Source organism: Pan paniscus, chromosome 2 (genome assembly GCF_029289425.2).
Source record: "Pan paniscus chromosome 2, NHGRI_mPanPan1-v2.0_pri, whole genome shotgun sequence".
Lineage (NCBI taxonomy): Eukaryota > Metazoa > Chordata > Mammalia > Primates > Hominidae > Pan > Pan paniscus.
In genome coordinates, this window is record NC_085926.1 from 51,679,326 (window position 1) to 51,693,674 (window position 14,349).

The window sequence follows — 14,349 nt, forward strand, 5'->3', positions numbered from 1 at the left end:
CCCCGGCTCCCCTTAGGGAGCTACCCTTGGGTATTGAGGTGTTGGGAGCCAGGCCTCTCCCCTTTGTTGGCCTAGGCACTGGAACCTGCTCCTTAGCCTCTCTGGCTTTACCCCACCTCCCTCCCTTCCCCCAGGAATGAAAGCACAAAGCCAGCCTTTGCTAGGGCGGCGTGGGAGCCACCACTCTCAAAATACCAGCTCGGATATTGTAGCTTGGCAGCCCTGCAGGACCCTGGGGGCTGAAGCTTGTCTGGATGGTGCTGTGGGGTTGGGCTGTCACCAGTCCAGAGGGAGCCTTCTTCCCCAGGCAGATGGAATTTACTTATCAAAGAAGAATTCTGTTGCTCTTCTCCAGGAAGCTTGAGATTGGAATTAGGGAGGGGAAAGAGATTCCAAGGAGAGAATTTGCAGTGCACCCCCTCTCCCCCAAGCAGAACAACTTCTTCTTCAGCTGAGCCCTCAGATTAGGAGAGGCTAGCTGTCTAGTTATGCAGGTGGGAAGGAAAGGACTTCCCTGAGGAGTGGAGCAGAGGTCAGAGGTACCAGTTGGAGATGAGAAATTCAGGGCCTTCTCCTTCTCTCCCTCTCTTCTGTCCCCTGTCTCCTCTCCATTCCCACTTGCCCACTTGTCCTTCCCCTCTGGCAATTCCTGACTCCTCTGGCTCTCAGGTGCTTGGCTTCCCAGCTCCATCTGTACGAGCAGCCTTCCTGCTGCTGGATAATCATCAGCAACCAGTTTGTCAGCTTGTGAGCAGGACAGGGCTCAAGGTCCTTGACTACACAGACAAGCTGCTAAGAATGCTGGATCTTGGAGAGGGGGTGGGCTGTGGAGCCTGCGATGGTAGAGCCATCATCTGGAAGGCTGTGGCTCTCCTCCCAGATTTGCAAGGGAGAGCAGTGGGATCAGGGCTGACTCACCCAGTGCTCTAGCTGAGCTCTCCTTGGGGTACTCACTCCTGTACTCCCCAACCCTCTGGTCTGGCCACACAACGGCCCAGGCCCAAGAAGGCCAGAGCAGGGCTGAACCAGGGTTGTATCTTGGCCCTCTGGGCCTAGAGAAAGGTAAGGCTGGGTATGGATGCAGGATTAGGGGCCTCCCAGTCCATCTGGGCACTAAGGTGCTTAAGAGCCTGTGTCCCATGTGCCTGCTTAGAGGGAAACGTTGTTTCCCCACCCCTCAATACCCCAGCCTGCCCTGTGCTTGACTGCTGCCTAGGCCCTCCTCCACAGGACACCGAGGAAGCCAGGGCCTGCGTCGTGCCAGGGAGATGAATAGAGGTGTAAATTGTGTGGTGAGCTGCCGGCTCTGAGGTGAAAATGAAAAGTCTTCAGGCAGTGGCGGCAGCAGGCGCAGCAGGCTGGGGTGCCAGGCACAGCACACCGTCTCCCGCCCCATTCTCTCTCACACCTTCCCACTCCTGCAGTCTTCCCCAGGTTCCCACCCAGGCCTGGACCTGCCTCCCTGGCTCCTCTGCCATTCCCTGCCTTTCAGCCGGTGGCTCCCAGGCTGGCCCTGGGCTCGACCTAACCCCAAGAGGGCCATTATATCTCGTTTCCATTATGTTTTTTTTGTTTGTTTGTTTGTTTTTGAGACAGAGTCTCATTCTGTCACACAGGCTGGAGTGCGGTGGCACGATCGCGGCTCACTGCAACCTCTGCCTCCCAGATTCAAGCAATTCTTCTGCCTCAGCCTCCCAAGTAGCTGGGACTACAAGCATCCGACACCACGCCCAGCTAATTTTTGTATTTTTAGTAGAGATGGGGTTTCACCATGTCAGCCAGGCTGGTCTCGAACTCCTGACCCCAGGTGATCTGCCCACCTTGGCCTCCCAAAGTGCTGGGATGACAGGCGTGAGCCACCACTCCCGGCCTCCATTATGTTTTCTACTTGGCTGATCTGTTGCACAGAAAAATGGGCTGTGCTTGAGTTACCTTTGTGACTTAATGTTTGTGGTAGTCCCTCCATTGATTCTTTTTGGGTTTTCTGAGTATAGTTTTCTTACCGTCACATAATGGTGTTTTTATTCATCCTTTCCAGTTCCTCACTTCTTTTAAGATCATCTATTCTAATCCCTTTCTTTCCTTTCTTCCTTCCTTCCTTCCTTCCTTCCTTCCTTCCTTCCTCCCCTCCCCTCCCCTCCCCCTTCCTTCCTTCCTTCCTTCCTTCCTTCCTTCCTTCCTTCCTTCCGTCCGTCCTTCCTTCCTTCCTTCCTTCCTTCTTTCTTGTTTTGCTCTGTTGCCCGGGCTGGAGTGCAGTGGCGCGATCTCGGCTCACTGCACCTCCATCTCCCGCATTCAAGCAATTCTCCTGCCTCAGCCTCCCGGGTAGCTGGGATTACATGCACCTGTCACCACACCTGGTTAATTTTTGTATTTTTAGTAGAGACAGGGTTTCACTGTGTTGGCCAGGCTGGTCTGAAACTCGTGACCTCAAGTAATCCACCCGCCTTGACCTCCCAAAGTGCTAGGATTGCAGGCATGAGCCACCGCGCCTGGCCAAAGAGGGAAAGAGGGAGGGAACGATAGGCCAAAAGCCTACAGCACCCGGTATTCCCAGGCAGTCTCCCATCCAAGTACTAACTAGACCCGACCTTGCTTAGCTTCCGAGATCAGACAAGATCAGGTGCATTCAGGGTGGGATGACTGTAGACCCTTTATTTCATACTTGGGCAAATTGAGGGCCAGAGGGAAGCTACCCATTTGTGTAGCCAAGCCAACGCCCTAGGCTCCTGCCTGGGATGCTCTCTGCCACTTCCTGCTTCCTCTTTTCCCTCCCTGGCCATCCTGTCTTACTCCCTGTCTCCTTTGCCTGCCATTTTCAGAGCTTTGGGCTCTGCTGGTGTGAGGGGAGAGTAGAGAGAGGGGAAGGTGCTCACCAGCCCTTCTGCAGGCTCTCCCTGCTGCTGTGGCAAGGCCCCAGAGCACCAACAGACAGGTCTGGCTTCTGGGCCAGAAGCTTTGGGGCAGCCTGGTGGGGGTGAGAGGAAAGTTTCCGGGCAGAATAATAACGTGCTACCTTCTAGCTGCAGCCTCTTGCTATACCTCCCCAAAGCATGCATGTGCCATGAAGACCAGCTGCCTGAGGGGCCTCCAGGGTTTGAGTCCCCACTTGCAGGGACTGCTGTGTGCAGGCAGGTGGATGTTGGTGTCTGTAATTAAAAATGAGCATGCATCACTTCACCCAGTGAGGAGATGCCACTACCTCGGGTGGGATGCAACAGCTGCTTGCTGGCTGTGCAGCTGCCTGGGTATCCAGCCTGGCACAGAAGGATAGATAGGACTGGGTAGCTCAGGGTGAACAGTAAGGCAAGGCCCAGGGCCCCTCAGCCAGACCTCATCCCTTGCTGGGCCTAGAGCTTATGTAGGAGATGTGACCCGTCCTTGGCCCACACATTGCCTCTTTCTTTTGGGCATTTGCAGCCACCTAGTTCTAAGCAAACCTCCAGCCTCTGGGTAGCCTGGGAGTGGGACCCATCATCAGCCTTCGTCCTGGGCCTGACCTCTTCTGTCTTCTATTTGCTCCCAATCCCTAGCTGAAGCCAGGGCACAGGGTGATGTCCTGAATACAAAGCACTAAATGAGGATAGTTCAGGTCCAGGTCCTCTCTCTTACCTCTTTTCTTCCTCTCCCATAATTCAGAAAGACCTGCTGGGGAGGCACTGTGGGTCCCGTGGGGGAAAGCTTGGTCTGGTGTATCAGTCTTGCCCTGTTGTGGGAGCCCTGAGCTGAATGGGGTAAATGCCTGCACCCTGCCCAGGAGATGAACTCAGGCTGAAGTGAGGTGGGAGTGTGTGGTGTGTCCCCAAGGTAGCTGACGCAGTGGCACTGTGGCAGCCTGTGTGAGGTGGGTGAGCTGCTCCTTCCCTTTTTTGCCAACACTCCTGAGTGAGTGAGCAGGTGTTGGTGCAGGGTGGGGTGGTGGTGGGGAAGTGCTGGTGTCTGGGGTCTCTTAGAAATTCCTGCATCATGGGTGGTGTCCCAAGTCCCCATCTTGTTTCTGCATGTGGAAGACCCAGGTGGGAGGGAAGGCCCGGAGGTGTGTCTGAGGGACTGGAACTCTGAATCCAGTTTCTGGCAGACCCTGGGGGCACCTTGGCATGGTTCACTGACTTTTGCCTGTTAGGTGGAGAGGAATGTGAACATCTGCAACTCTCCCACCTTGGAAAGAGGCTTTATAGTCTCCTTGGGTCTGTGTGTGGGAGTGAGCTGCTCTGGGCTGTGGGTTTGTTAGATGGCCAGTGGTGTCGGTGGCAGAGCACGTTCTCATGTCCTGGCAATGCTTCCACACACTGCTGGCTGTCTGGGCTGTGGAAGGGGATGTGCCAGGGCTAGGAGGACCCCAGGCCCACCCAGGCTCTTCACCAGTGGGACCAGCCCAGTGTGACCTTGAGCTAGTGTCCTTGGCCACTGGCAGTCTGCTCTCCAAGGGCTCCCTGGGGCTAACTGAGGGAGAGGCAGCTGGCCTCGCCTTCCTCCAATGATTTTCCAATATTTACTGGCTCATTGACATATTGCCTGGGCCATGGCTCCTACTGTGCAGCAAGGACCTGAGAGCCAGCCCATGGTCACCCTGTCTTCCCTCCGAGGTTGCACCTGGCTGGGAGGGAAAGGGCTTGTCCTCTCTGCCTGATCACTCAGGGACAGAGCATATAGCTTGTCCTGCCCCTCACCTTCCATCCCCAGCCCCCACTAGAGTCATTCTTGCTCAGTGGGCAGAGCATGGAAGGGAGAGCAGTCTCCCAGGAAGGGCCAGGGGGCAACTACAAGCCCCTTCTCTGCCTGTGGGCCTGGCTTAGAAGTTTGCTCCTTTGCCTTCTTCCTGTCCCTTCTCTGCCCAAGTCTGAATTTTGGTAGGACCTGATGCATGTGCTATAATGATTTGGGGCTGAACAGTCAATGGCATTTTAATTAGCTCCATGCCTCCCTCCAGTAGGGAGGACCAGGGCCCCCAGGTAACAGCGGGTAGGACCAGGCTAGTTTTGGGCCTGAGGCTGCCCCTCCAGGGGTCTGGGAGCAGGCTCTGGGACCTGGTGCTCCCTGTGTGGGATGCTGTGAGGAGGGAGAGCTGGGCAGAGAAGGAAGGGCTGTGTCGCAGGGCCACAGTTTTCTCTCCATCCTCTGTCTCCCTTGATCCTCTGTTCTCCCTGATGGCTTTGAGATGAAGGCGACGGCAAGGATGGAGGATGCAGTTTCCATGGCAACGGGGCTGTCCACAGCCAGGCAACTTCAGAGCCGGGCTCTCCGGAGGAGGCAGATGCGCAGAACAGCCGCAGAGCTGCCTCCCGCCTGCCAACGAGGGGGCTGGCAGAACAGGTGGCACAGGGTGGCAGCCTGGTGCTGCCCAGCCTAGGGGAGAGGGTGGAAAGAGCAGTACTCCCTCTTATTATCTTGTTACGGCCAAGTTCCTCCAGAAGGGAAGCTAGGGAGGTGGCTTGAGTGTTGAGAGGGGTTGGGCTAGGGTCCCCATTGTCCCTGGAATCTCTGGGTGGACCCAGGCTCTGTCCTCTGGGATCTTCCCCCAAAAGCCAAATGTCTGCTGCTCTTGTGATGGCCGCTCAGCTACTACCCTTTGGATCCTTTGTCCAGAGTGTGAGGATGTTGGTGAAGGCCATGCCCTGACTAGATTCAGGGATCCTTTTCTTCCATCTAGCTACCGGGGAAGGACCTGGACCTTCTTCAGGGGCCTCCCTGCCCCTGGCCTCAGTGACCTGGACCAGTTTGCTGAGTTGGGTTCAGGTTTGGCAGATGCCTGCCTCTAAGTGCTGGCATTGGAGGGGCCCCAGAGCCTGACAGCTCCTGCTTCCTGACACTGTGATCTTGTTTAGCCTCCTCCTGGAGACCAAGGCTGGAGTGGGTATGTGAGTGGGTAGAGAAGCAAAGACAGCCATCTGTGTGTTTAGAAATGGGACGTGTCAGGGGCATGGACTCTTGAGATGGAGGAAGCCCCGAGGGCACCCAGGTTGGCAAAGAAGATTTGACTCCAACTATTAAAAAATAATGACTTTCCTTCACCGACCTTGGAAGCATCAGGGCTAGGGTGTTCTACTTTGCTGTTGAGCACATGGAGACTTAGGATGGAAGGCTTTGCCTGGATCACCCATGGAGTCAGAGGCTGAGCCACAACCAGACCTGGGCCAGGCCATCCACCTCCCGCGTGGCCTCCTAGATGCACCCTCCCTTCAGCTGGCTGCTGAGGGTCCTAGCTAGATAAACCTTTCAGGCTCACTCCCCTTTCCCTTTATCATCCGTGGGCTTGCTTTTAACCCTTCTTTGCTTGCTTGCTTTAGTTGAAGGAGGTTCCTCAACCCTAGGGTTGGCCAGGCAGGTGGACAAGTGGAGTCTTGGAGTGGCTTCTCCCTGCCAGGCAATAAGTCTCTCATTATTGCTAAGTGGAAGGCTCATTTCAGAGCTCATGGTGAGAGCGGGGCGAGTGCTATAAATAGTCGTGTTGTGAAGATTGGCGGGTGAGCAGTGACAGGGCAGGGGCCTTGCAGTCATCATAGTGGGTATTTGTGCTCCTTCGCAGGAAAGGTAGGGGGGCAGGCTCTGAGTAAGAGGCACTTGACCCCTGTTCTGGCTGTCCCTGCCTGCCTCAGGGTGGCTCTGGCATGTCTGTGCCCCTCCATACTCATTGGGGGATGGGGAGCACTGGATTCTGTGTCTAGGCAGAGGGAGGTGGAGTGCCTTTTGGAACTTGGGGCCCAAAAGGTGGTACATCAGCCCACTGGGTAATGTCCTGTGCTAGATCTACTTGTCCTACCTGACCTTCCAGTCCAGGGTCTCCCTCTTCCCCATCAGCTAAAACCTGAGTTTACATGTGAGGAGGTATGGGAACCATACCTGATAGTCTCAGAGGTTGACATAGCTCTAAACTAGCAGGGGAATGAATGGGAGTGGAAGTGGTGTTTAGCTGGCCTTGATCCCTGTTCAGGGTCTATAGTAGCATGTCTGCAAGAGCAGGGGCTGGAGGCCTAAGGACTGGGGGTGCTGGTCTTCTGATATCTGTGGGTCAGTCAGCGTTGTCCGGGGTGGAGAGGTCAGGGCCAGGGGGTCCTGGGATGGAAAGTCTGGTAGGTGAGACCTTGGCTTGGGCACATGGGGTCCCTATCCTGGGGTGGTCCAGGGGTGCCAAGCTTCATGGCTCTGTGAGACCAGTGCCTTCTGGAACAGCTTTTTGGTCTCAGATGTACACATAGGAGAGCAGTGCCAGGCTCCTGGGTTCTTTTACCACCTGCCCTAGGGTGTCGTCCTGGGTCTTCAGACTATTATTGCACTGTGGACTTTGGGGCCCTGCTGTTAGGGTGATCTATGTGTGCCTCCCTCAGCAGGGTTTTGGAACTTGGAAGAGGTTGAGAGGCAGAGCCAGCCCCTGGGACAGAATAGGTAATAGACAGTTCTGGGGGTCACCCAGGGACAAGTGAGTCAGGGGCCCTGTAGGGCTCATTCTACCTTTTACCACTCTCTGACTAGGAGCGGAAGCTGTGTGCCTATCCTCGGCTGGAGATCTACCAGGAAGACCAGATCCATTTCATGTGCCCACTGGCACGGCAGGGAGACTTCTATGTGCCTGAGGTGAAGGAGACAGAGTGGAAATGGCGGGGGCTTGTGGAGGCCATTGATACCCAGGTGGATGGCACAGGTACAGAAGGTGGGGTATGAGGATGGGGCCCTCCTGGAGCTCCTCTCTTCTGGACTCCAGGGGCTTGGTTGAGGAGGCTCCTCCCTCTCTGGGTTGGCACTGTGGGTGTCAGGCTATGCTTGGCAGAGGGAGGAAGGAGACCCACCTACCTGAGGACCCACATGTGGAGTTGCCTGTTCCCAGACACATGGATCTACATAGATGTGGATTCACACACATTACCTCCTGGCAACACAGATACAAAGACCCTGCCTGGATTCCCTCCAGATGCAGCAGGAGTACCCTTGGAAACAAAGATCACAGACAGCTCGATGTTCATGGGAGGGGGCTGAGGCTGCTCAGGAAAGGAGTCCCTTGGGTGGGGCTCAGCAGGAAGTAAGATTGGCATAGATCTGGAAGGTAAGGAGGGGAGCAAAGTGTTCTCTTGTCCCTCAGTACGGGCCCCACCCAGAGCCAGCTGCTTTCTCCCTGCCAGGGAACAACCAGGGAGCATGCAGAGGGGAGCCAGGAGATCAGTCACCTGTGCCTTTCTCCAGGGCCAGCCCATACTCCTGCTGGCAGCCTCAAGGCCCCAGGTCCAGGCTGGAAGGCTGCTTGCCTGCCCACCCCTCTGCAATGATCTGTGACCCCGGGCTGTCTCAGGCACAAGGGGGTCTGCTGGGTTACATCCCAGATGGTCCCAGGGGGCCTTATCCTTGGCCAACCTGGTGGAGTTTGTGACTTCTAGGAGTGGTACAGGGCTGTGGGGAGAGGAACTGTCCCTCCTCCCCTCCTTCTTTAGCAGATGCTCTGCCCATCCAGTCTTCAACAGCCAAGGTCACCCTAGGGAGACGTGTCAGCTAGGGCTGGGTAGAAGGGTATTGGGAGCAGTCTCTACTCCCTAGGGGCCTGTGTCCAACACAGTTAACTTCATCTGCCACTTAATTACCTCCATGGGGTACAGCTCCCTTCTGCCTGGTAGTGCCCGGCAGACACTCTTCAGTGCCCCTACTGTGGGCACAGGACATGGCACAAGGTCAGCAGGCCCAGGCAGCCTCCAGGGCAGGAAGACAGAGTGCCTTCATTTTACTGTGACCTCCCTCTGCTGCCTGCCTCCCCCTCCTTGACCCATCCACCCAGCTTCCTTCCCTCCCAAACACTGCCTGTCAGGGTCATTGAAGGACTGCTTGGCACCCACTACAGCTGGCTGCAGTGGCAGCTCCCACATTCCGCAGCTCCTCAGCCTGTTTTCCTCCCCTCCAGCCCGCCCACCCACTCCCTGGTGTTGGGGCCAAGGGGTCTGCCTACCTCTCACAGGGCCTGTCCTGACACCCCAGCGGGACTCGGTGTTTGCCCACCAGGTGCATGCCACTGACACAGCAGTTGGTGGTGGGTGCATGCAGGATGTCTGACTGCCCAAGGCTTGGCCTGTCCCTGCCCGCCTCCCTGCTGTGGCCCTAGCTTGGGCCGGGAGGTGAAAGGGGGTGATTAGCTGCCTTGTGCCTGTTATTACATTGATGTATTATTTAGCTTCAGAGAGGCGATGAATATTTGATCGTCTTGCACTGGCTGTGGGCAGAGTGAGAGGGAGGGATTTGGGTGAAGGGGGTGGGCTTCAAGTCGTGGGGATTTAGGTAGGGCCCTGCCTTGCCTGGTATCTTCTGCCCAGGGATGCAGGCATGGGACTCTGGGACCTCCTCCTGTGTAGATCTTGGTGGGGGTATAGGGATGCTACTTCCCTGTATTGCACTCCTTTTTTTTTTTTTTCTTCTGCGGCAAGGTCTGGCTCTATCGCCCAGGCTGGAGTGGTGCAGTGGCAAGATCTCGGCTCACTGTAACCTTTCCCTCCCAGGCTTAAGCTGTCCTCCCACCTCAGCCTCCTGAGTAGCTGTGACAAGAGGCGTGTACCACCATGCTTGGCTAATTTTTGTATTTTTTATAGAGATGGTGTTTCGCCATATTGCCCAGGCTGGCCTTGAACTTGTTAGCTCAAGTGATCCTGCCTCAGCCTCCCAAAGTGTTGGGATTCTAGGCATGAGCCACCATGCCCAGCTGGATTCCTTTTTTTGTTTGTTTGTTTTTAAAGACAGAGTTTTCCTTTTTTGCCCAGGCTGGAGTGAAATGGCATGATCTTGGCTCACTGCAACCTCCACCTCCTGGGTTCAAGCGATTCTCCTGCCTCAGCTTCCTGAGTAGCTGGGATTACAGGTGCCTGCCACCATGCCCGGCTAATTTTTGTATTTTTAGTAGAGATGGTGTTTTGCCATGTTGGCCAGGCTGGTCTGGAACTCCTGACCTCAGGTGATCCACCTGCCTCAGCCTCCGAAAGTGCTGGGATTACAGGCGTGAGCCACCGTGCCTGGCCTCCAGCTGAATTCCTTTGCTTGAAGTGTATATATGTCTCCAGGGGCTGTCTTCATTTCAGCAGGCTGTCCTGGCCTGAAGGAGGCACCCCTAGGCTCCTTCCTCTGAACATTCCTAGCCGAGGAGCTGGGTGGTAGGAGGTAGCATGCTGGGAAGCAGGCACATTCCTATACCTGGGGTCCCAAGAGAGCCATTGGGTGGGTGGGCAGACAGAACATACAGTTTAATAGGGCCAGGGAGAAACTGTCTCCCTCCTTTGCTCTTTTCAGGCCTGCGGTCCCTGGGGCACTGATCATTATTTAAGGAGCAGTGAGGGCCTGGCATCCTGTCCCCTGGTCAGAAGAAACTACCCAAAACTTAAAGCTCCCCCAGCTCCCTGACCACCTCATTCACAGGCCTCTGTCCTGGGAGCCACACCTGGGGCCTCAGCAAGAGGAGGGCCCTGGGCCAGCAGCCTGGGCTTCTAGGGCTCACCTCACCTCTGCCAGTAGCACCCAGAGGGCATATTCTGGGGGCTGAGTAGGTGGTGGGGGTAGGGAGAGACCCCAAATTCCCCCACCTCCTAATTCTCCCACCCCCAACCTAGGCCCCATTTGAGGCTCAAGGAAAGCCCCAGGCTGAGTCCAGGCGCCAAGCAGACCCCAGCTGCACCTGGCTTGGCTCCAACACCATGGAGACAGTGGCTGGGGAAGCTGGCCAACCCCTCACCTTCTGTGATGTTTGACAGCTGACCCTCTCCCCATCATACAGGAAGGGTAGCAGATCCACTTTCTCCCAGTCTGGATTCCTGCACACAGCGAGCCTGAGCCGTGTGTTCCTCCTTGCCACCCCAGCCTGCATTCAGTGCCTCTGATCCAGGGAGATGAACCCAGGGGTTGCTCCTGGACAGGGCAGATGAAGGGGCTGCTTGCTTGGAGGAGGTATTGGGGGTGGAAGGAGCAGGTTAGAAGGAGTTTGGGCCATCAACCTGGCTCAGCACTGGTTTGGGGCACCCCAACCACCAGCAGAGTGCTCTCATCATCCCCTTTTGCTATCTTGTGGCTCAGGAAGCACCAGTCATTGGGGGTGGGGTGGGTAAGGGTTTCTCAGGGTCGACCCAGGCATAGGGAGAGAAAGCCCTTAACATGTTTCATCCCAGCACCCTCCTCCTTGCAGCTGGTTGAGTATTTCTCAGGCCTTCTCCATCCTCCTCGTACTTCAGCTCCCTCCTCAATTGGGGACTTGGTGTGTACCAGAGGCAGGGGCCTGCTGACTCCCTGGATGCTGCTCCTGGGAGCCCTGCACGGGGGAGGGCTGCAGAGGGGCCTCCTGCTGCATTCTGCAGTCCTCGTGCCCTGTGGGTGATGTTCTGTAGCTGGCCCTGGACACATCTCTTTCCAAGCTTGAAATGGGGGTGGGGGAAGGTGGAGGGGACACTACTTGGGTCTCTTTGTTCTACCTCAGCTCCTCACCTCAGGGCTGAGTGGCCCTTAATAAATGTAGGGGGAGGGCAGCAGGCTTTGTGGAGGTGCAGGGAGCTGAGGCTAATTTAGAGTGGGGAGAAGAGTGCACAGCTGCCTCCTCCTACCCTCTCTCCCTCCCTCCCTCCTTCCCTCACTCCCTTCCTCCCAGCTCTTTCCCTCTGCCCTGTCTGTGCAGCCCCAGTCAGGGTAGAGGGCAGAGGGCAGCTGGAGCAAGCCCCCTGAGCCCGGGAGGCTGCATTATTCATGAGTGCACTGCGTGCTGAGTTGCCTCTCCAAGGAGGAGGGGGTGGGGTGGTCCTAGCTAACCTGTGCTCCCTTTTCCTGGTCATAGGAGCTGACACAATGAGTGACACGAGTTCTGTAAGCTTGGAAGTGAGCCCTGGCAGCCGGGAGACTTCAGCTGCCACACTGTCACCTGGGGCGAGCAGCCGTGGCTGGGATGACGGTGACACCCGCAGCGAGCACAGCTACAGCGAGTCAGGTGCCAGCGGCTCCTCTTTTGAGGAGCTGGACTTGGAGGGCGAGGGGCCCTTAGGGGAGTCACGGCTGGACCCTGAGACTGAGCCCCTGGGGACTACCAAGTGGCCCTGGGAGCCCAGTGCCCCTGAGAAGGGCAAGGAGTAACCCATGGCCTGCACCCTCCTGCAGTGCAGTTGCTGAGGAACTGAGCAGACTCTCCAGCAGACTCTCCAGCCCTCTTTCTCCTTCCTCTTGGGGAGGAGGGGTTCCTGAGGGACCTGACTTCCCCTGCTCCAGGCCTCTTGCTAAGCCTTCTCCTCACTGCCCTTTAGGCTCCCAGGGCCAGAGGAGCCAGGGACTATTTTCTGCACCAGCCCCCAGGGCTGCCGCCCCTGTTGTGTCTTTTTTTCAGACTCACAGTGGAGCTTCCAGGACCCAGAATAAAGCCAATGATTTACTTGTTTCACCTGGATTTGGGTTGTGTATTTGTTTGTTCTGCCTTGGTTGGGGGCGGTGGGGGGGTGGCTGTACAGATAGGCTGGGAGTGGGAAGGAGCCTCCCCTCCCCAGGACAAAGAATGGAAGGAACATGGCAGGTACCCTGGGGTGGGGGGAGGAGGGGAGTTAGAGATCTTCCACGTCCTGCTCTGTGACCCCAGTGGCCAGCTGCCCCTCCATTGCAGCTGCCAGAGAGCAAGCAGAGCCTGGCTTGGGTGAGAGCTGAGTATGGGGTGCCCTTCAGGGCTCAGGAATGGGGAGCTCACAGCCTGTCTTCATCTGCCTCCAAGGGATGCCTTTGTGTCTGTGACTAGTGTGCCTGCACGCTGGTACTTCCCCAGTAGGCGAGGCTCCCCCACTGTGCCTGCCAGTGGCTGTGTACCTGTGTGTGTGCATGTGCACCCACGCTCATGCATTTGGCTCTGTGTAACCACGGATGGATGGGGCTGCTTGGGTAAAGCTGTGGCCAGGTGAGCATCAGGGTATGATTGTACCTGAGCATGGCTGAGTCTGTGTGGATGGCTGTGTGCCTGTGTGAGTGTGTGTGTGTGTGTGTGTGTGTATTGCTGTGCTTTGTGTCTGTGTATGGTTGTATTATAGGAGCATGTGAGGCTGGCTAACAGCATCTCTATGGGGGCTTTGTTCATGTACAACTGTGTGTGGCTGTGTCTGTACAACTGTGTGTATGGTGATGTTCATGATGTTCATGTATAAAGCTATGTGTTTTGCTATGTGTCCACATATAAAAACACACATTTGCTATGTGTCCTGCAGCCGTGTATCCATAATTATGGCCATGTATGTGTGGACATGTCTTGGTGGACAGCTATTTGTGGCATGTCCTTGTGTGAGCAGCTGTATATACGTGGCTGTGTCCACATGTGCAGCCATGTGTAGACATGGTCACATGTTCTTAGGGGCAGGGGTGTGCCCATGTGTATTATGGCTGTCTACAAGTATAGCTGTGTGTGGTTGCATGTTTATGTGTACTATGCATGTGGCCATGTCCACATGTACAACTGTGTAAGGCTAAGTGTATGTCCTCATCCGTGTGCACACAGCTGGGAGTGGTGGCTGCCTAGCTGTGTGTAACTGTGTGTCCATGTGCTGCGACTGTGCAGCTTGTTTGCTGCAGGCCACATCATGGGCTTTTCTGGCTGATGCTGTACACAGCCATATCTGTGTTTACAGCCCCGTGCCTTTTGTGAGGCTGACTTGTTGAGCAGGTTGGGAGTGTGGCTAGAAGGAGTGTGTGACTCCTCACCTCAGCACCCTCCTGCTGTCAACCCCTCTGCTCCAGAGGCCTGGCCCATTGCTCACCTACCCCAGGGAGCTGTTGCTCTGAGGCAGCCAGAGAGGGTGAGAGCAGCCGGTGGCAGAGTTGGAGGTGGAAGACCATGTCTGTCTCCCACTGCCACCTTGTCTCCTGTTAGTGATGGGGCTTGTGTTTGTTTGGGTTTTATGTGTCTGTTTTGTTTCAAAGCTGTATTCTTTCCACAGCAGCAGGACATCAGGTTTCTGTGTCCAGGGAAAAAGCTCATCCTTGGTGATCACCCCTGCACCCCTACGGACTGCCACACGCACATGTGGGTGTGTGTGCCTGAGGGGTCTGGGCTTGGCATGTTCATTAGCATGTATCTGAGCTGGCCTTGCTTCCACTGACACCTGTGGAAGAAAGGGCAGTGTCGGGAATGTGTGTAGGGATGCCATGCCCCTTGGCACTTGTTAGTGTGTTCACATGTTAGGGGCAGATAGCACAGGCTCTCTAATCCCCATTCCTTCAGCACAGTCTGGCACTACAGCTTATCCACTACCCTCTACCCAGGGGCGTCCTTCCCCATCCTGCTGTGGGAGGGAAGAGTCAAGAGAATCTTCTCAGAGCTGTCCTCCCTCTGCTTGGGCTCCAGCTCTCACTCCCTCCTACGCAGCAGCCAGTTCCAGAAGCCTT

The 14,349-nt window shown here is 56.1% G+C and overlaps 1 protein-coding gene and 1 pseudogene across 9 annotated transcripts in view; one reads left to right on the top strand and one right to left on the bottom strand.

The window, feature by feature from the left end:
- LOC100995302 (RAD54 like 2) overlaps positions 1–12,376 on the top strand; it is a 171,713-nt gene extending 159,337 nt beyond the window's left edge. For all 9 annotated transcript variants that reach the window (XM_008972174.5, XM_008972172.5, XM_003818792.6 and 6 more), the window contains 2 exons: positions 7,471–7,639; positions 11,777–12,376. In XM_008972174.5, the coding sequence (XP_008970422.3) occupies positions 7,471–7,639; positions 11,777–12,069 (462 nt within the window). In that variant the 3' untranslated portion in view covers positions 12,070–12,376. The remainder of the gene's footprint in view (positions 1–7,470; positions 7,640–11,776) is intronic.
- On the bottom strand, positions 2,533–2,651 carry LOC112439426 (5S ribosomal RNA; annotated as a pseudogene).
- Positions 12,377–14,349: the final 1,973 nt, after the last annotated feature.